Here is a 17,898-nt window from a genome sequence, read left to right on the forward strand (position 1 = left end):
TTCTTGCGTTTATTTTTTGTTCTTCGCTTATCGGCATCGGCGAAGCATCAATACTTTTAATTGGATAAACATAACTTCAAGGTTTAGGAAAAAATATTTGGCAATTGGTAAAACAGCGATCGGGAACTTCCGACCGCGTCAAATGAATTAACCAGGAATGTGATAGGAACAGAACGTGAATGAACTTCAGATATTTTTCATCAATTTTTATACCCATGTTGGAATTTCTTCGAAGAAGAAGTTTGGAGATTTTTTCCAAAATATAAATAAGGGGTGATTTGTATTTTCGAATGTCTTTTTTAAAATGTCAGGTTGGCAGCTCGTTCAGCTGTCAGTCGACTCTTGGGGTTATGTATCGGGAAAAAGAAAAATATAAATAAATCAACTTTTTATCACGAAATGACGAAACCGGAATGTTCCAAGAAGGAACCGACTCGCGAAAAAACCAAAACAAAAACAGACAGTCCCGAGAAAGACTCGAAACTGACCAACCCGGCCACCGCCAAAGACTTGTTCTCGGTCTTCGCCCCTGAAGAATCGGACAACGATGAGGTCGATATCGAGAAGCGCGACGACAAAAAAGATGAAAACTACGAACCGGCATGTAAAAAATCAAAGGACAATAACTCCAAAGTAAGTGAGTGCGGTTGTAAAAACTAACCTTTTGAGTTTTGTCACTTAGCGATACATACCAAAATACAAGAAAGAATGGGAAAACAAACCCGAACTGAAGTCGTGGCTGTCGGAAAGCATCCACGGAAACACCTACTTCTATTGTAAATTCTGTAAAAAGGACTACAGATGTGGCATTTCCGACATACACAAACACATGTCCTCGAAGAAGCACATGTTGAGAGCGACAGTGCCCGCTTTCGAGGCGCAAAAATTCAAATTCAGGGGCCTGTTGTGTCCCGTGTTCACACCTTTTGTCAACACCAGAAGGGTCACTCCCGATATAAATTTGGAAGCCATTCCAAAATACGCGCGTTTTTTGAACGCTTGCGAGGTGAAAGGAATCTTAGGTAATGATATCAATAAAAAAATCCGTTCGCAACGTTCGATTTTCAGTCAACGACATCATAGGCGAGGGCATGTCCTTGACGATCCGCGAACGCATAAACGTGACGGACGCTTGGACCGACGTCTGCGAGAAGCACAACCTCTTCCTGATGGTCCAGATCGGCGGGGCCCCCCTCAAAGACGTCATCGAACTGGTAAACCGCCCCCTCCGTCTCGCACCCGCCTCTAACTACCATTTCAGGCGAAACACGCCAACACGCGGGATGTGGGGGCCGTCGTTATCCTCCCCGACCTCTACAACAAACCCCAAAACCACCTGGACCTCATCAAGTACATCAAACTGATCGCGGACTTCACCAAGAACGTCCCGATCCTCTACCACCACCACCCCAAATTCACGCACGTCGAAGGTATGTCTTTTTAGACTCGACCGATCGAAACTGAACCGACTGACGTCGCTTTTCAGTTGACATCACGTCGTTTCTGCTGGACATAATCGGCGAGGTCGACTCGTTCGTCGGGGTGATTTACACCACCAACGACATCCAACAGAGCACCGCCGCCATGGCGGTCAACCGCGACAAGTTCACGGTGTTCATGGGGACGGACGAAGTAGTACGATAGGGGGCGCTCTCGCACGTTCTATTCGTCCTGTTGCAGGCGGTCCTGGGGGCGGCTGCCAGCGGCTTCTCCTGCATCATGGGAGTCAGCTTGAATTTTTTACCCAAGCTGGTCCAGTCCATCCGCGAGTCCGTGACGCAGGGCGACATCAAGGGCGCCCAAAAGTCACAAAATCTGCTGAACAGGGCCATCGACGTCATCGGGGAACAAGGTAATCCAGTGGGCGGGTGTCAACCGTCTTTAAGCTTGACAGTCTCGACACCGGTGGCGCTAGTTGTCTCGTGACGCGATCACTTTTTGACATTTGAGTCATTTGACAGTTTTCGATCATTTTAATTGTCTAACATCGATCTAATTGAACTAGGTGATTATATTGCGGCGTTCAAGGCCGCGACTGATGTTATAACCGGGACTTGCGGCAACACCACCAGGGAGCCCTTGCAGACCTTGTGGGAGGGCACAATAAAGAAAATGCAAGGGAAATTGCGCGAGCTCGGTGTTATGTAAGTGTTTTTTTCATTTTTTACAAAACGCAGTATTTTTTTTATAGAGCTTGGCCAATAAATTATAAAACTGTGACTTTTTATTAATCATAAAGCGTTTTAGTGTGGAATGAAACATCTCCAAGGTTTCCATCACTTTTATTTACTTAGTGTAGTCTCTAAAACTAGAGGGCGATAATTTTTAAACAATTTGTGAAATTTAAATATACAAACGTACAAAATCTAGTCTTTAATATCGTCTTTTTGCAAAACTAAGGTGATCTGGATATATAATTCTTTTTTAACTTTTTTTTTGTAACGCCCTGTAAGAATTTTCATTAAAAAATACTTGAAATTATCGAAATTATCTTTATGTACACAAATAAAATCGGAAAAGCAAGTTCTCATTTTAATTGTTCGTTTTATGCTAGAGTAAAAATAATTAAGACGTAACTAATTTAAAAAAAAAAAATAAATGAATCGCAATCACAACAAAGAATCAATGTAACAATATCCTTAGTGGCAATTGAAAACAGTAATTGACATTTGTTGTGAGAAAGTCTGCAACTGCCAGCAAGAATACAATTGTCTTTAATTTAATGTGCACACGTATAAATATACCTATAAATTATCTAAAAAAAATACAACGGTAAAAAAAATAATTACCCTTAATCACATAAGTATTATCAAGGTCGCTGACATGCCGTCCGGTGCTTTGTGAGGGAACCGGGGGCCTCCACAAAAGAAAAAAATAAACGAAAACAAAAAATACTCTCGTCGGTTTGTTCCTCAACGGAAAGTTGGTCCCTTTCGCCTGATCTCAACACACGAGTACGACTTTTTTTTAATGATTCACAAAACACAGGACGACACGTCGAGGCGACACCTTACACACCACAACCTGACGACCTCCGGTATCGAACGAAGCCTACCCCCCATGCCAAAAACGTCGCCTGTCCCTCAGGAAGTGAAAAGAACCGACTCTCCCTTAAGGCTGTGATGTGAACGATTAGTATAAGGGCGTTTAAACTCCGCCGATTGGTCAGAGCAGGGTGCACCGGGACAGCCAATTCGTCGGCTTTCGTTGTGGTTCTGTCGCTTTCAGCTGGTGGCCTCCTTTAGGGGGGTTGCTCGCCTCCTGTTCCACCCACAAAAACATGGTTAGGGGATGAAAAGGTCACACAGAAAAGTGTCCCAACCGATCGACTGTTTTCAAGAGGTATTCTGGTCTGGAACAGGATATGTATCCGTGAAAAAAAATCCCAAATAATGGCTGCCACGACTTCTTTCAAAACTCTAGACCAGAATACCCCCTTATTCGTTACAGGTGGCGCCACCGTGACATCTGCATCCTGCGTTGGGACACCTCACTGCACGCCTAGTTTCATGCAAGCACCAGCTTACGCCATTGTTTAAAGTAATTAAATGGTTGACGGCCACACGAAAATATTTCAATTTACTTTCGAATGGCTCGGTTGTCTGGACAAGTGACATGTTAGTGTCTCGCCGAATGATGGAATTGGTCGTAAATATTTTATACGGTGCTACCGTGAAATTATCATTATTCAGTCGTTATCCTCAAGCATGACATTGCGAGCCTACGCCCGCTGGTGTCGTCATTACGAAGGATTTTATCAGTTACTGTTTAATCAGTTGTTCCGGTGCATTTTGACGATAATTGAAAAAAAAAAAACACGACTAAAAATCCCAGAAAAATCGAAAACGCATGCATGGGCGGAGCGGGCGTTATCTCACGTTCAACTGTCGCACTTTTTAGATGTCGCCGACATTTAAAAAGTCGTCGAGTTTTTGAACTGGGGCCCGCCGCGCCGGTGGCAAATCAAGCCGCGCAAGCACATTCAAGCCATGCTTACTCCAAATAAAAAACGTATTTACCTTCTGCCGATTAAAGGGTCGCAATAAAAGAGAAAAAGACCAATTAGTTCCGTTCGTGTCTTGTCTCGACAACTCCAGCGCTCTCTACTCACCAGTTTCTTTTCCATTTTCGCCTTGATGTCCCTGGCTAAGGTGAAGAAGGCCTCCTCGACGCGTATGCTCGCTTTCGCGCTGGTCTCGATGAACTTAATGCCGTACTCGATGGCCAACTGTTCGCCCCGCTCCTTCGACACCTGCCGCTTCTCCTCCAGCTCGCACTTGTTCCCCAGGAGCATCTTCTCGACGTCGGCCGACGCGTTCTCCTCGATGTTCCTGATCCAGTTCTTGATGTTCTCGAAGCTCTTCTCGTTCGTGATGTCGTAGACCAGCATGATCCCCATGGCCCCCCTGTAGTACGCCGTCGTGATCGTCCTGAAGCGCTCTTGTCCGGCGGTGTCCCTGCGCACAAATCGCGATCAAACCGAGAACCTCGCGGCACATTACGCCTCACCATATCTGCAGCTTGATTTTTTTCCCGTCCAGGTCTATCGTTCGGATCTTGAAGTCGATGCCTGCAAGCAAAAATTTCCGTTGGTCAATTTGGCAGGCGCGAAAGAGCGCACGGTCAAGCACGGTCTGACACCTGTCAATCTCCCGGCGGATCTGTTAGTCAAGTTGATGTCATTAATAATTAGCACGTTAGTCACAATTTATGGTCGCAATTGGATTGTCGTGCGGGGGAATGCAGCGGCGCGATCGGGGCGGCCGTTTCGGCCGCTAGGTGTGGTTAACGGGTCCGACCCGACCCGTCATCGCGCTGTCCAAAATCGCTCCCGCGCCCGGACCAGATTTAGACGCGTTTGAAAAAACGCGATCGTCGAAAGTATGCCCGAGGTGCGGGTCGGGTCCAGATCAAAATAAATTCACGCTCACCTATCGTCGAGATGAACGTCGTGTTGAAGGCGTCCTCGGAAAAACGGAACAACACACATGTTTTTCCCACGCCGGAGTCACCAATCAGCAACAACTTAAAGAGGTAATCGTACGTTTTTGCCATCTTTTGCCACACAAGACACTTTTGTTCTTCTCTGCCGGGTCACTTCACGTCTTGACGAGACACATCGGAAACCTGTCGCTAATGTCACCAAACGAAACGCCAAAGTCCCTAGGTGAGCAATGCTGGTTGCATAACACGCGATAAACAGGAAACGCTTTTATTGTTTTGTTGGTATATTACAATTTATTACAAAATACAACTAGTCTATTGATTTGTGGGACGACCGCATTCCGATGACGCACACTAGCACCACGTGCCGTCCAACTGGCACTTTCCCAAGAACCACCTGTACTGCAGCTGATTCTCGGCGGAGTACTCCTCCAAACTGACCCCCTCGACCTGCAAACCCCCCAAACTAGGCGGAAATATTCGCTTGTAATCCCCCCTGTTGAGATGCTCCTTGTAGGCCTCCCTCAAGTACTCAACTGTGTCACCTGACAGACAAGGCCTGCACAGCTGACACACAGGCGACATGCAACTGCTTTTGCACATCACACTGTTGCACTCTTTCGGATAAGTCGCCAAATTTTTATCCGACACGATCATCTGCTCTTCAGATTTCGACCTAAAAGTCCAAAGGGAAAACATTCTCTCGAGACTCGCACTCGTGTTTACCTGACCGCGAGAGAGTCTTTGCGCACTCGTTCCCCCAACCCCAACAGCCCCATCATATTGTAGACGACTTGCTCGTAAAGGAGTTGGTTCGGGGGGAAGTGCGCCGAGGACAAGTTGGGACTCATGTTGGCCTCCAGCAGGTAGATGTTGAGGTCCTCGTCGATCACGAAGTCGAAACGCATCAATTCGAAAAAGTTGCGCTTCGACTTAAACCTGCAACACACTTGTCGGGATTACGAAATAACGAGCGCCCTCTGGTGGCGGTTACTTGCTGACGACGTCGACGATCTTGGGTTCCTTGTTGAGGATCAAGGTCCTGATGGAGTCCTCGATCTGGTTCCAGATTTTTTGGGGGTCTTGTCCTTTGGAGCGGAGAAAAGCGTTGAGACTCTCTCGCATCCCGAAGCCTAGCTCGTCGTAGTAGTAGCTCAGAGCAGGGACTTCCCATATGGGGAGGTAGTCGTCCCCCACCACGTATTTGTCGAGGTTTTGGGGGTCGAAGGGGTAGTATTTGACGGGACAAAACCTGAAACGAAACTGTCACACGTGGGCGCAAAATCGACAGAAGAAACCACCTCAAGAGGACGTCCCCGTTGTAAATGTAGACTCTCAAGGGGTCGATCGACGTGATGACCGTGTAAATCCCGATGTCGAACTTGTGGCCGCTCACCAGAAGAGGTTTGTCGATGAATTCTTGGACGAACGTCCCCTCCGAATCCAGATCGATTTCGGCCACGGCTTTCACCTTGATGTTTCTGTGGTCGTTGTTCTTCTGCACGAAACTGACGTTAGGGTGTTGGGCCGCGTACGCCAAGAAGTCTTGCTTGTCTTGGGGCAGCTTGAACGCGGGAGGGATGTGCCGGAGTCTGGTGACCGCCAGATCGACTTTGTTGGTGATGTAACCGCAGCCGGGAAAGTGGTTGACTCTCTGGTGCGGCCTCAGATCGTTCAACCGCGGATACAGCTTCCGGAACGGATAGTCGTGCGCCCACAGCAAATCCCAGTCCGTCGCGTTCGGGTCGTTCTTGTAGCCGAGCCTGCCCAGAACCTCGAACACGTGTCTCAGATGCCCGCTCTCCACGTTCTTCCCGTAAACCCAGTACGTTTTATGGCCGTCGGAAGTGGCGACCTGATTCGCTTCCTCCAGTTTGTTGAAGCACACTCTGCACTCGTCGGCGGCGATCACTAAAATCGTCAGCGCCGACACCACGGCGATCAGCACCGACAAACCGTAGTACTTCTCGTACTGCGACACGAAACTCTGCACGACGCCCGGCCGCGCCCCCTCTTGTTCCTAAAACTCCGTTTCAGATTGTCGCAACTTGGAAAAAGCGAAACTCACCCCTTCTGCTCGTTTTTCCTCAATTTCGGCCATCGTAAATAGCACGACTAACTGTTGACGTTAAACGGAAGCATGTAACGGTTCATGCTAACACGTTCTTCTTCAGCTCTGACGCGGTCCTTGACTTTCTCTGTTGACCTTGACATGGACTCACGTGAGTTTCCAATCGCCGACGGCGGCAGGTTCGGAATGTAAACGACACTTCTAACTCAAAGCTTTATTTTGGCATTTTACACTGAATACTAATTCCGAACGAACGTAAACATATTTTGTAATGTCGCAATACAAAAACAAACAACTTAAAATTCGTACAGTAAAAAAACTAGAAATCTTGTCTACAATTAAAACATTAAAAGCAATCGTAACAATTCTTTTTATTTGGTATCTCGCAGGTATTTTGCCAGCTTCGTTTTATGTCCGTCCTTGAACAGGTGCACCCTCAGGTCGCTAACGGAGATCAAGTTGACTTCACAGAGCTCACACCTTATCTCCTTCGCTTGTACCAACCTAAAAACAAAAAATTCCAAAATGTCCGACCCACCGACGTGTCTCACCCTTTGGAGATCTGGACCAACTCCTCCAGATTGTTCTTTATGGCTGCCGTTGCATGGCTGTCTTTCTTCAACTTGACAAACCACAGCAAGGGCCATATGTCGTCCTCTTCCTCTTCAATATCGATCCGCATGATCTCTACGTCGGCGCAGGTGCCCCTCTTCCAGCAGTTTGCGTGTTTGACGTTGACCCTGTTGACGGTGTTTGGTTTCGTGTGCAACAAGCTGAACATCTGTTCTTTCAGCCTCTTCTGTATGGGAAAGAGCTCCTCGGGATTGTCGAGGGCGTCGTAGATGTTGTTCATCGCCTTGACCGCGCGGTTCATCAAAAACCTCAACTCGTTTATCTGCAAAACGGCGTGAAAAAGCGAATTTCGGCAACTGGGGACGACAACCTTGACTATAGTCTCCTCTTGCAGCTCCGTGTCCACGACTAGGCTTATGTCGTGCATGGGGAAATTGGCTCTGTCGCTGTACTCCTTGCAGCCCAGGCCGCACAAGATCGACGCCACTCTGGTCCCGTCTTCCGTCAGCTTGGGCTCCATCCGCGGGCAGAACAACAGCGTCATCCACATGGGCAGTCCCGGAATGTTGGGCATGAGGGTGCTCTGCGACACCTTGATGGTCTTGGCTTGCGCCGACTGCGCCACTTGCCCCGCCACCAACAACCTCGCGTGGTCGTCTTCGGGGTCGTCGTCGAGGAGCACCGCGTTGACGGAGTCGCCGTCCACGCGCACGGTGCACCCCAAGCTCGCCTCCACCAAGCCGCAAACCTTCATCTCCAGAGGACTGTACGGCCCTTTCAGTTCCACCACCTCGGTCGCTTCGCTCCTCTCGGGGGCCTCGAAGTCGGTGTAGCTGGTCGAGACATCAACGACGCTCTTGAACAGAGCGCTCAGGTTGTTCGGATCGTCCGAATTCAACACTTTGCGCCGAGTCTCGTGGTCCATCTGCGAAATAAAATGTTCACGGTTCAACAAATGCGTCAATTTCGGTTGGCAATTCTGACGCACCTTCGATCTCTGACTCTCTTGAAGGGGTTGCGCGTGGCCTTCGTTGATCAACCACTTGTTGAAAGAACCGACGTTGGGGGCGGGATTCTTCGGGAACAGTTCGAGGTGGGCCACGTTGTCGACCACCGAGTACACCTACAACTATAAAATTAACTACGCCCACCGCGTAAGCACCTGCACTGTACCTTTGCGTTGAGCAGGACCCCATCCGTCCTCCTCCTGAAGATGTTGTTGACTTTCTCGCTCCACAGACCCTTGGAGTCCAGAGCTCTGTGCGGCTCGACTTCGCTGAGGACGCATCGCATCGCGATCGGTTCGACGTCGCACTCGGGGCTGTCTTTCGGCAGTTCGTACAGCCGATTCGTGTGCACCTTTTGGGTGTTGCCGTAGTCGACGAACTGGACGTGAGCGACCGGCGGTTCGCCCGGGTTGATGCAGAGAACCTTGCACCGGTACAATTTGCCGTCTTCGTCGAAAACTGCGGCGTACATTTTCGTCTCAATCTTGACTTTTCCCTCCACAGGATCCAAGAACACTTCGCCGCTGTTCAAAGCCGCGAAGATCCTGCTGAGCAAGATGCGCGTCTCGTCGCTCCAGTTGTGACAGAAGAAGTTGCCCGCGTCGATGATCTACAATTTGAACAGTTAGTACCGCTGCCGGGAGCGAACGTGGAGGTACCAACGTGAGTGACGGTCACGGTGACGTACTCGATGTCCAGAGGCGGCAGAGGTGAGTAGTTGATGGCGCTGTAACAATTCACTTCGTCGGAGGACGAGATCGACAGCCGACGCTTGCTCTCGGTCGAATCGACGAACTGCCAGGCTTTGTGATTTCTACAACAAAACAAAATCCGTCAGAGCCCACTCCCGTCAAATCAAATTCCTGGGTCTTACGGCAACACGTGGAGCCTCAGGGGTAAGTTCAACTGTCTGCGTCTCACAGCTTCGTACACGTCCATCGCGATGTTACCCAGGATGGTGGTGACGTACTGTTTCCCGTCGACTGTCACTCGTTCGGGCCTCTTCACGTTCTTGAACTCGACGAAAACCTTGCTGCTTTGGCCGTCGAAACCGATGTGGACGTTCGGGTCGTTCTCGTGGTTCAGCAATCTCTTGAACTCCCTGACGTAGATCTGTCCGGGGTGGTGGAGCTTCATGTTGGTCAAGTAGACGGTGTTGTAGGGGTCGCGACCGTTCAGCATCTTGACCGCCTCCCTGGAGTCCACCTGGCCGTAGTCGGCCGACCTGACGAAGTAGTGGGGGTAGAAGGCGCCGCAGATGATCACCTTCAAAATGGTCGGCTTCTCGACCGGTGACAGTTGCACGTTGGTCACCCCCGCCGACCTCTCGATCCCGAATCTCTTCAGACGAGCGTTGATCTCGTTTATCAACAAATCCCACTCTCTCAGTCCTCTCATGTTGACGAAGTTCGTCTTGCACCAGGCGTACGCCTCGTTGTTGGTCCTGAAAGCGTTCTCCCGCTTCGTGTTGAGCCACACCTGAACAAATCATTTTAAACGACCGAACGCGAAACAACGGCTACGCTCACTTTGTACAGATTCAGCAGAGTTATGAAATCGCTGCAGGATCCGTCCGCCCACAGCAACTTCTTCCGGTAGCACTTCAGTCTGTCGTGGAAGTTGTTGACGAAGAGGTTTCTGGTCATGCTCCCGGCGGCTGAAACAAATCGTCAGTTTTGACCCCGACGAAGACCAGATGACGCACCCATGATGACGGTATCCTCGAGACAGCTGAACATGTGCCCCAGCAGCACCAACTTGGCCAGGTGGATGTCGATGGGTAGCGACCCCATGATCTTTCCCAGGAAGGTGATGTCCCCGTCGGCGGCGCTCTTGACGCCTCTGCAAGTCTGGAGTAAAGCGCCTAGTTCCTTCAAGTGCCAGACGCAAGCCTCCACGTCTTTGAAGTTTGGGGGACTTATCGCCAGAGAGAGAACATTCTTGGGGGTGTCGTTCAAGTTCAGGAGCTTCATGTAGAGAATGATGTTCTCGAGGGGGGCGCGTTGCAGCTCGGGGATGGAGGTGGCTTGCATCTGATTCTGTAAAAAATCTAGTTACAACACACCAGACTTGTTCGGTTGGCACTACTGACGTTATAGAAGTCGGCGGGGACCAAGCGATACACTCTTCCATTGGCCACGCGACCGACTCGCCCCGCCCTCTGGATGCAGTTGTCGTGAGAGGCCCACTGGAGGCTCAGAGTGGAGAACTTTGTCGTTTCGTTGACCACCATCATTTTTGTTAGGCAGAAATCGACGACTAAAAAATGACAGTTTGCTAAACGCGAAAACAAAAAATTCAAACAATACCATAATTGACGTCTGGAACAGTAAGAGAACTCTCGGCTATGTTGGTCGAGAGGATAATTTTCCTGACTCCCGGTTTGGGTTTCTGGAAAGCTTTGATCATGTGGTCACTCGTGAGGGAAGAGTGCAAAGGCACGATCTCCCACTCCAGGGCAGACAACCTAAAAAATAAACAAATAGAAAGTGCGCAGGCGCCAAACATGCTACAATTTACTTCTTCTTGAGCAAAATGTTGTGCATTTCTTCGATCTCGTGGTAACCTGGTAAAAAAACTAGAACGCTTCCTGTTGTGGTGTCTTTATCGAAATTATCACAAAGCGAAATTAATTTCCAACAGGCTTCATACTGCTCTTCCATTATGTACGGTTCATCGATGTTAAAATGTGGTATTTGCTGGAAAAAAAAATCGTCGAAACTTGTCACACGAGACTCTCACCGCACCTACCCCATCTAGGAACTGCTCGATGTAGTAAATATTTGTGGTGTATTGGCTCTTCTTGGTGACGTGCAATATAGGCGCCAGCAAATAATCTCTAGGGTCATTCCGGGAGACGCTCCGGAAATATTGGGCAAACTCCTTGGCTTGCATCGTTGCAGACATGAGGATGACCTGTTCGCGATTAGAAACTGTTGGAATCGTCGCAAAAACTTACCTTGACGGACGAGGAATTCGTAAAGAGATACTTTCTCACGAGAAGCAACAAAAAGTCGAGAGCCTTGTTACGTTCGTGGACCTCATCGATCACGATGTGCGTGTACTTGTTGAGATTTTTTTGGAGAATCAGTTTTTGCAGCAGGACTTCAGTGGTCATGTAGGTCAGGATGACTTGATCGCCCACGTTTTTGTCGAGGCCGACCTGATACCCGCAGACTGTCCCTATGGCCCAGCCCCGTTCCTCGCAGACGCGCTGGGCGATGTTTATGGCCGCTATGCGTCTCGGTTGGGTGACTACTATGTTGCACGGCGATTTGGTGGCTCTGCATTGGTCCATAATGTACTGGGGGACTTGTGTGGTTTTGCCGCAACCGGTAGGGCCGTGAATTATCACCACGGAGTTCGTGTTGATCATGTCGAGGATCTGCAAAGTTGTCTCTTGAGAAATTTAGTACGCGGCAATCGAGTGGACTCACTTTGGTGCGGTAGGAATCGATCGGTAACTCGCTCTTGCAGTAGGTGTCGAATTTGTACATTTCGAAGGTTTTGGGGACGTGGAGCTGCTCCATGATCTCTGTCCCCAGGATGGACTCCTCGTGGCCATCGTCGATGTCGGTCAAACCCCCTACTGTCTGCGAAAATTAAAAAATTCAAAGGAAATGTTTTTGAAATGTTGAACATTAAATTTCGCCCGCCAGGTGTCGCTTCGTAACGATTCAAAGTAAAGTTAAAAGGATAGTCAACTTCCTTTCACTAGTTTCACTACTAAGGTATTATCTATATCTAATATTACTCTGGTAGTTTAATGAAGTTGGCAAAAGTCCTTATAAGTCCTTACCTCTGGTTCACGATAGTAGGAGCTGAGCTCCTTCTCCATATACTCATGCTGTTCGATGCCTGACTCAACAGATGAATCGGAGTCATAATCCTCCTCTTCAGAGGAAGATTCATACCTCAGGATCCCGTTGATTACACCACTCGGGGGTATAGGCTGGAGTTTTCCGTTTATATAATCGGATAAGAAATTACCACTCATTTTGAAGCGGGTTTAAGCAAACACGTACACTTAACCTAAACGACACATGCAAAAAAAAAATCAACCGATAATGCGCCCAACAACTACCGAATCGTCCGTCTTGTTTTTCTTTAACGCACAAAAACAGTATCAATTATCAATTATTTTACCCCGATAAGCGGTATTTGATCAGCTCGTGAATTCATCAAAACAAAAACACAGCTGTTCTGGAACACGTGACGAGGAATGTACAGAACACCCGTAGATTTACCTGTGCGGGACAGGTAAAATGACTAAAATGGACCTGGTTAACTGGTGATAACGATAATATACCAAGGATTAAGGCATGTTAAGGGGTGAGAAATTCTTAGAAGGCACTAAATGTGGAAGAATTCAATGTAAAAACTCATTATGTAGACTGTTTTCTTTGAAATCAATTGGAAATCGTCAGGGATACCAACCAACAATTTTGGTTGAGTTGAAAGTTTTAACCAAACCAGAGATAACGTAACCAAACCAAACAACTGCTTCGGTTATTAATTATTATTTTCAATGCTGCTTAAAAAGAATTTCTATTTCAATCAATTGAGATTTAATCCGTGCGTGAATGAAAAAATTAAACCTAATTTTTCAACGATTGAGAAAAATCCAGAGAGGCTCTCATAGCCAAATTCGAACTTAAAAAACCCCACGCTTTCAAAACACAAATTAAATACCCGTTTGAGTTGGAAATAGAAAAATTTACTTCAAATTCGCAAGCCTGTAAATTGTACCTATTTCGGTTTGTTTCAATGAATTATCGTTATAGATGACATAGATTTCAAATTTAAACGTCTTGGTTTTTGTAATCTTTTATTGATAATAAATTGGAGTCATCTGGAGCAGCATCTTTAAATTAAATGCCTTTTCCTAACTCTACTTTGTAGGATGCTTTATTTGCCCTACGAGCTTTCGAATTCCTGACTCCTAACTCTACTTGTTTCTATTTAAAAACTTTTTCAATAAACCGTTGTTTCGCATTACACGACTTTTCGGCGATCTCTCAAATTGACGTCATTTCCGGTTATGTGACAAGTTTAACCAACAGAGACGCAAAAAAGTCACCATAGTTTTATTGCCAATTCAAACAGTACTTGCTCACGCGGTATTTAAAAAACGATTTATTGTAAAATATAAATACATAATACATCTGTACAATATTTTTTGTTGTTGGTTAATCAGACTCCATCTCGACCTGTTGCTCGGTTTCGATCTCCGTTTCCGTTTCCATCTCTTTATCCCAGTCTTTCATCTTCGCCCCCATCATAAAATCGTCGCGTAAGACGCTCCACGTGGACTCTTCACTTTTCGTCGCAGTTACGGCAGCTTTGTCGGTCTGAGCTTGCGGTTTTTCCCCCATCAACACGTCCAGAAACGCCCTCTTGTCAATACTCTTCAACACCTTTTCTTTTTTGGCTTCCAAAGGCCCAGCCTCATCCAACTTCTTGCTGATGTCCTTCTGCTGCATCCTCACCGCGTTGAATAACTGCACTACGCCTTTAGTCGCGATTTTTGCCAACGTTCTCTCTTTGTCTTTCTCTAAAATGTTGGGTTTCACACGCAAATTAGGCAACTCTCTTTTCTGAAAGTGACAAAATAAAACTGTGAACTAGATTTAAAAAACGCAAACCTTCTTCCGCGCGGGTTCTTGGCTTATTTCTTTATTTTCAACTTCAACTTGTTCTTCCTTGACAGTTCCATCAGCGGTGGCTACCTCAAAACCGGCCGATTTTGTTTTTGTTTTTTTCAAGTCTGTTAGTTTTTTTGCTCTTGACAATACAAGTGTTTTTTTGCCTTTGGGCTTGTTCGATTTTAGGATTTTGGCGATGGAGTCGGCCCAACCCGCATTCGACGTGCCATGCTCCTCATCACTACCCTCATTTACTCCCTCATCACTAGCCTCATTTAACTCCTCATCACTGGTCACATTACTCTCTTCAGATTCTGACATTAACAAAACGATTTTTTTCCTTATTTTCCTATTTAAAAAGATATAATCGAATACATTACCGTTAGTTTCGATCACCCTCGCTGTAATCATTTTCAATCAAAACAAAACTTGTAGGTTATGTTCCGAAACGTGCTTGACATAAAACGTGACACTTCTAGTGACTTAATTTTTCTCACTAAAGTCACTATCTGGCACCCTGCCGACGTCCAGCGTCCCGAGCGTCGTCCCAAGTTCGAATCGATCTGTGTTTATTAATTATTCAAAACAAATTGAATCCTTACAATGAAACGCCAGAATGTTCGGACTTTATCGTTGGTAGTTTGCACGTTCACCTATCTGCTAATAGGGGCAGCCGTATTCGACGCCCTTGAGTCAAAAGAAGAGAGCAGAAGAGACGAACTACTCAAAAGTTGGTACAACAATATGTAATTGTCTTTAATGTTGGTGTTATTTATCGACAGCATCCACTAACGCGCTCAAGAGCAAATACAACATATCAGAAGATGACTACAGGATGATCGAGTTGGTGATCACCGAGTACAAACCCCACAAAGCGGGGCCCCAGTGGAAGTTCGCCGGGGCGTTCTACTTTGCAACTGTCGTCTTAGCTATGATCGGTTACGGCCACTCTACACCCGTAACGGCCGGAGGAAAGGCATTTTGCATGGGATATGCCATGGTAATAAATCCTCAAGAGTGTCTTATGTCGTAACTTGAACATGGATGACAGATGTCAAATATGTAATAAGTACACTTCAACGTGATTGTTTTAGGTGGGAATCCCTCTAGGCCTGGTGATGTTCCAGAGCATCGGTGAACGTCTGAACAAGTTCGCCTCTGTCGTCATCAGACAAATCAAGAAGTATTTACACTGCAAAAAGATCGAAGCCACCGAAATGAACCTGATGTTCGCCACCGGGATGCTCTCCTCCATAATAATCACCACTGGAGCCGCGGTTTTCTCGCGCTACGAAGGCTGGACCTACTTCGACAGCTTCTACTACTGCTTCGTCACCCTAACCACCATCGGCTTCGGCGACTACGTAGCCCTGCAAAACGACAACGCCCTCAAGGACAAGCCCGGCTACGTGGCCTTGAGTCTCGTCTTCATCTTGTTCGGCCTCGCGGTGGTCGCCGCCAGCATCAATCTCCTGGTGCTGCGCTTCATGACGATGTGAGTACCGACCGGCGCGGTCAAATTCCCCGGATTAAACGAACATTTCAGGAACGCCGAGGACATAAGACGCGACGATCAGGACCTGCAGTCGTCCTCGCACCACGTTCTGACCCTGGACGGGGAGGTCATGGCCGTCAACGGGAAGTTGCTCGCGGGGCACGCTTTTGTAGGGGAGAACGGGGACATAGACCAGATGTCGGTCTGTTCGTGCAACTGTCTAGGGCTGAATCACGGGGACAACCAGGAGTTGCTTTTGGACACGAGTTACCATCCCTCGCAGACTGTTTTGGCTTCCAATTTGAAAATCAAGAGGGCATCGGTGTGACAGTTTAAAAACAAATACAGTCTGGATTAAGTTGCCAATTCCAATTTGAACACGCGACGCGCAGTTGTGCCAACTTTCATAATATTTACGAAATGTATTGAGCGATTCTGGGGGAAAATATTGTCGGGGTCCACCCATATGTAAACGTCATTGATGTTGTTAATTTTTCCGAGAGATTTAGACTCTACTGTCTTCGTAATCGCTGTTGATTCTTCGTAATCGCTGTTGATTAGGTCATTGAGACGAAACCTAACCAACAAAAAAAACTAACTGTTGTACAACTCTATCACTGTTTTTACGTGTCAAATTTTTATACATAAATCTTATGATAATCACACATTATTATAAAAAGCGTTCAAATATTGGATCACTTTGCTGTTGTACCCCTCCAAGACAGGTCTGCCAAACTTGTAGCCACAACTGTCAAAAAGGGGAATTCTCTCTGTTTGGTACCAAACATTCTTAACTCTGCCATCCTCCAAGTCCAGAGTGTTCAACTGCAGGACTCCAAAATGGAACAATCGGCCGTTAGTGTGGACACACTGTACAGTCACAGGTTGCGGAAGAATTTTTGCGTTCTAAAAACACAATAGTAGCAAAAAAAATTTTTGTTTTTTGTAACCCTCACCCCGTATTTTTCTTTGGCGTACGACGCGGCCACCGTGAAGGTTTTCAAAAGCGAGCGTCCGAAAATCTGGGGTTCCGTCACTGGCTCCTCATACAGATTTTTTACCTCAGATTCGACGTGAGGCACGAAAATCGTGTGGGGGTGCGACTTGGCGAATTTTAAATTGAGGGCTGCAATGATTTGTTTTGTTTTTTGTCAAATCGCACGGCGGGATCATAACTTACGGTAAATCCCCCGAATTTCGTAGATGTTTTCCTCAGTCAAGGACACGGTGGGGGCGATGGGAGAAATGTCGGGGAGGTCAAGACTGTCAGTTGGTTGATTACTAACGGGACTTAGGGGCTTCGTGGAGGTCAAAAGGGTGTCGCCTTTCAGCTCAAACTGGATGCGGCGTTCGGATTTTTCAAAATTGTAGCAAAAATGCGAATCGTCTGCGACAAAGCGCTGCTTCACGACCTCCAACTCACTGGTGTTTTCGACTAGTTGCAACAAGTTGAGCAACAGTAGTTTACTAAAAATTAAAAACTAACATTTCTATACATTTTTTATAAGCATAATTACATCACTCTCTCCTGTGATATGCCATAAGACCTGGGAAAATTCCATGCGGGACGGTTCGGATCCTTTACTTTTGGCAACGTCACTTGTTGGGCGTCAAAAACGTGCGACGTGAGAATAATGTCCTTGACCCTTTTGTCGAACTCTTTTGAATCTTTTAACACTATTCTGTCAGGGAGCCCCTGCTTCAGTTCTACCGCGTTTGTCAAAATCTTGGCTTGGGTCAGCCCCTCCAACAAAACATTGTGGTCTTTGTAGGTGAGCAGGACCCTGTCATGCCAATTGGGATGCGTGTTGTCAAACTCTACAGGTTTAGGCTTAAGTCCCACGACTTCGATTCTACAAAAGCGTCAACTTTAGGTACAAGACGAACCAAAAATCGCTTCCTACTTTTCCAGTTTCCGATTGTCGTTCAAAATGTCTTCGGGTCTTACCACCGGGATCCCCTTTTCGGTTAGGAGTTTCTTGACGCCCGTGTCTTCGATCTTCCGCGCGCTTTTGGTCGCCCACAACGTCTTGAAGTGCCAACCGATGTGCTGCTTGCACAACTGACGAGAAAGCCGCATTTTTCTTATTTATAACAAACCGAGATAACCGCACTTTTTGTCCACATAACCTCCAAACTGACACCTGACATAACCTCAATTTG

At 47.0% G+C, this 17,898-nt stretch overlaps 7 protein-coding genes across 10 annotated transcripts; 2 read left to right on the forward strand and 5 right to left on the reverse strand.

Annotated features, from left to right (window-relative positions):
• The first annotated feature begins 180 nt into the window (after positions 1 to 180).
• On the forward strand, positions 181 to 2,218 carry l(2)05714 (lethal (2) 05714). Of its 3 annotated transcripts, none has more exons than XM_069038485.1 (7): positions 181 to 633; positions 683 to 1,022; positions 1,069 to 1,214; positions 1,262 to 1,430; positions 1,487 to 1,635; positions 1,681 to 1,852; positions 2,006 to 2,218. In XM_069038485.1, exons 1-7 carry the CDS (start codon positions 400 to 402, stop codon positions 2,146 to 2,148), a joined length of 1,353 nt encoding a protein of 450 aa, XP_068894586.1. In that variant the 5' UTR covers positions 181 to 399; the 3' UTR covers positions 2,149 to 2,218. The 3 variants fall into 3 exon arrangements, with proteins under 3 accessions (XP_068894586.1, XP_068894587.1, XP_068894588.1); XM_069038486.1 differs by having other exon boundaries at positions 1,487 to 1,632; XM_069038487.1 differs by having other exon boundaries at positions 1,084 to 1,214.
• Positions 2,219 to 2,266: 48 nt separating this feature from the next.
• On the reverse strand, positions 2,267 to 5,148 carry Rab8 (RAS oncogene family member Rab8). Of its 2 annotated transcripts, none has more exons than XM_069038496.1 (4): positions 4,932 to 5,145; positions 4,510 to 4,570; positions 4,112 to 4,457; positions 2,267 to 3,261 (listed from the first exon to the last, which is right to left on the reverse strand). In XM_069038496.1, exons 1-4 carry the CDS (start codon positions 5,053 to 5,055, stop codon positions 3,166 to 3,168), a joined length of 627 nt encoding a protein of 208 aa, XP_068894597.1. In that variant the 5' UTR covers positions 5,056 to 5,145; the 3' UTR covers positions 2,267 to 3,165. The 2 variants fall into 2 exon arrangements, with proteins under 2 accessions (XP_068894597.1, XP_068894596.1); XM_069038495.1 differs by lacking the exon at positions 2,267 to 3,261 and adding an exon at positions 3,268 to 4,022 and having other exon boundaries at positions 4,932 to 5,148.
• A 48-nt stretch (positions 5,149 to 5,196) lies between these two features.
• TTLL15 (tubulin tyrosine ligase-like 15) lies at positions 5,197 to 7,169 on the reverse strand. The gene is made up of 5 exons (XM_069038484.1): positions 7,013 to 7,169; positions 6,246 to 6,964; positions 5,939 to 6,196; positions 5,671 to 5,883; positions 5,197 to 5,620 (listed from the first exon to the last, which is right to left on the reverse strand). The coding sequence occupies exons 1-5, from the start codon at positions 7,043 to 7,045 to the stop codon at positions 5,299 to 5,301; spliced, it is 1,545 nt and encodes a 514-aa protein (XP_068894585.1). The 5' UTR covers positions 7,046 to 7,169; the 3' UTR covers positions 5,197 to 5,298.
• Positions 7,170 to 7,214: 45 nt separating this feature from the next.
• spn-E (spindle E) lies at positions 7,215 to 12,787 on the reverse strand. Its single transcript, XM_069038480.1, has 16 exons — positions 12,395 to 12,787; positions 12,033 to 12,188; positions 11,555 to 11,980; positions 11,347 to 11,511; positions 11,116 to 11,294; positions 10,905 to 11,062; positions 10,688 to 10,854; positions 10,301 to 10,634; positions 10,125 to 10,252; positions 9,470 to 10,074; positions 9,259 to 9,409; positions 8,762 to 9,205; positions 8,577 to 8,711; positions 7,959 to 8,513; positions 7,567 to 7,910; positions 7,215 to 7,519 (listed from the first exon to the last, which is right to left on the reverse strand). Exons 1-16 carry the CDS (start codon positions 12,590 to 12,592, stop codon positions 7,387 to 7,389), a joined length of 4,278 nt encoding a protein of 1,425 aa, XP_068894581.1. The 5' UTR covers positions 12,593 to 12,787; the 3' UTR covers positions 7,215 to 7,386.
• Positions 12,788 to 13,708: 921 nt separating this feature from the next.
• Positions 13,709 to 14,733, reverse strand: LOC138123702 (RRP15-like protein). The gene is made up of 3 exons (XM_069038494.1): positions 14,621 to 14,733; positions 14,241 to 14,554; positions 13,709 to 14,192 (listed from the first exon to the last, which is right to left on the reverse strand). Exons 1-3 carry the CDS (start codon positions 14,649 to 14,651, stop codon positions 13,785 to 13,787), a joined length of 753 nt encoding a protein of 250 aa, XP_068894595.1. The 5' UTR covers positions 14,652 to 14,733; the 3' UTR covers positions 13,709 to 13,784.
• A 94-nt stretch (positions 14,734 to 14,827) lies between these two features.
• Task7 (TWIK-related acid-sensitive K[+] channel 7) lies at positions 14,828 to 16,425 on the forward strand. The gene is made up of 4 exons (XM_069038490.1): positions 14,828 to 14,970; positions 15,023 to 15,240; positions 15,335 to 15,735; positions 15,787 to 16,425. Exons 1-4 carry the CDS (start codon positions 14,844 to 14,846, stop codon positions 16,061 to 16,063), a joined length of 1,023 nt encoding a protein of 340 aa, XP_068894591.1. The 5' UTR covers positions 14,828 to 14,843; the 3' UTR covers positions 16,064 to 16,425.
• Positions 16,337 to 17,896, reverse strand: mRpL37 (mitochondrial ribosomal protein L37). Its single transcript, XM_069038489.1, has 5 exons — positions 17,640 to 17,896; positions 17,253 to 17,588; positions 16,916 to 17,202; positions 16,692 to 16,861; positions 16,337 to 16,641 (listed from the first exon to the last, which is right to left on the reverse strand). Exons 1-5 carry the CDS (start codon positions 17,813 to 17,815, stop codon positions 16,396 to 16,398), a joined length of 1,215 nt encoding a protein of 404 aa, XP_068894590.1. The 5' UTR covers positions 17,816 to 17,896; the 3' UTR covers positions 16,337 to 16,395.
• Between the last annotated feature and the right edge of the window lie 2 nt (positions 17,897 to 17,898).

The sequence above is a fragment of the Tenebrio molitor genome, chromosome 2 (genome assembly GCF_963966145.1).
Source record: "Tenebrio molitor chromosome 2, icTenMoli1.1, whole genome shotgun sequence".
In the NCBI taxonomy this organism is placed as follows: Eukaryota; Metazoa; Arthropoda; class Insecta; order Coleoptera; family Tenebrionidae; genus Tenebrio; species Tenebrio molitor.

Excerpts from the sequence above, each read along its gene's own strand:
- Task7 (XM_069038490.1), top strand. The coding sequence starts at position 14,844 with ATGAAACGCCAGAATGTTCGGACTTTATCGTTGGTAGTTTGCACGTTC. Across the intron at positions 14,971-15,022 it reads AAGAGACGAACTACTCAAAA|CATCCACTAACGCGCTCAAG; the intron begins GTTGGTACAACA and ends ATTTATCGACAG. Across the intron at positions 15,241-15,334 it reads TTTGCATGGGATATGCCATG|GTGGGAATCCCTCTAGGCCT; the intron begins GTAATAAATCCT and ends TGATTGTTTTAG.
- LOC138123702 (XM_069038494.1), bottom strand. The coding sequence starts at position 14,651 with ATGATTACAGCGAGGGTGATCGAAACTAACG. Across the intron at positions 14,555-14,620 it reads GAGGGTGATCGAAACTAACG|AATCTGAAGAGAGTAATGTG; the intron begins GTAATGTATTCG and ends TGTTAATGTCAG. Across the intron at positions 14,193-14,240 it reads AAGAACCCGCGCGGAAGAAG|AAAAGAGAGTTGCCTAATTT; the intron begins GTTTGCGTTTTT and ends TGTCACTTTCAG.
- mRpL37 (XM_069038489.1), bottom strand. The coding sequence starts at position 17,815 with ATGCGGCTTTCTCGTCAGTTGTGCAAGCAGCACATCGGTTGGCACTTC. Across the intron at positions 16,862-16,915 it reads CGAAATTCGGGGGATTTACC|CCCTCAATTTAAAATTCGCC; the intron begins GTAAGTTATGAT and ends AAATCATTGCAG. Across the intron at positions 16,642-16,691 it reads ACGCCAAAGAAAAATACGGG|AACGCAAAAATTCTTCCGCA; the intron begins GTGAGGGTTACA and ends TTGTGTTTTTAG.
- TTLL15 (XM_069038484.1), bottom strand. The coding sequence starts at position 7,045 with ATGGCCGAAATTGAGGAAAAACGAGCAGAAGGG. Across the intron at positions 5,884-5,938 it reads ATCGTCGACGTCGTCAGCAA|GTTTAAGTCGAAGCGCAACT; the intron begins GTAACCGCCACC and ends AGTGTGTTGCAG. Across the intron at positions 5,621-5,670 it reads AAAGACTCTCTCGCGGTCAG|GTCGAAATCTGAAGAGCAGA; the intron begins GTAAACACGAGT and ends TTGGACTTTTAG.
- Rab8 (XM_069038495.1), bottom strand. The coding sequence starts at position 5,055 with ATGGCAAAAACGTACGATTACCTCTTTAAGTTGTTGCTGATTGGTGAC. Across the intron at positions 4,571-4,931 it reads GACGTTCATCTCGACGATAG|GCATCGACTTCAAGATCCGA; the intron begins GTGAGCGTGAAT and ends TTTTGCTTGCAG. Across the intron at positions 4,023-4,111 it reads CGAAAATGGAAAAGAAACTG|AAGGTAAATACGTTTTTTAT; the intron begins GTGAGTAGAGAG and ends TTTAATCGGCAG.
- spn-E (XM_069038480.1), bottom strand. The coding sequence starts at position 12,592 with ATGAGTGGTAATTTCTTATCCGATTATATAAACGGAAAACTCCAGCCT. Across the intron at positions 11,512-11,554 it reads CGAATTCCTCGTCCGTCAAG|GTCATCCTCATGTCTGCAAC; the intron begins GTAAGTTTTTGC and ends AATCGCGAACAG. Across the intron at positions 8,712-8,761 it reads GGGTCCTGCTCAACGCAAAG|GTGTACTCGGTGGTCGACAA; the intron begins GTACAGTGCAGG and ends TTATAGTTGTAG.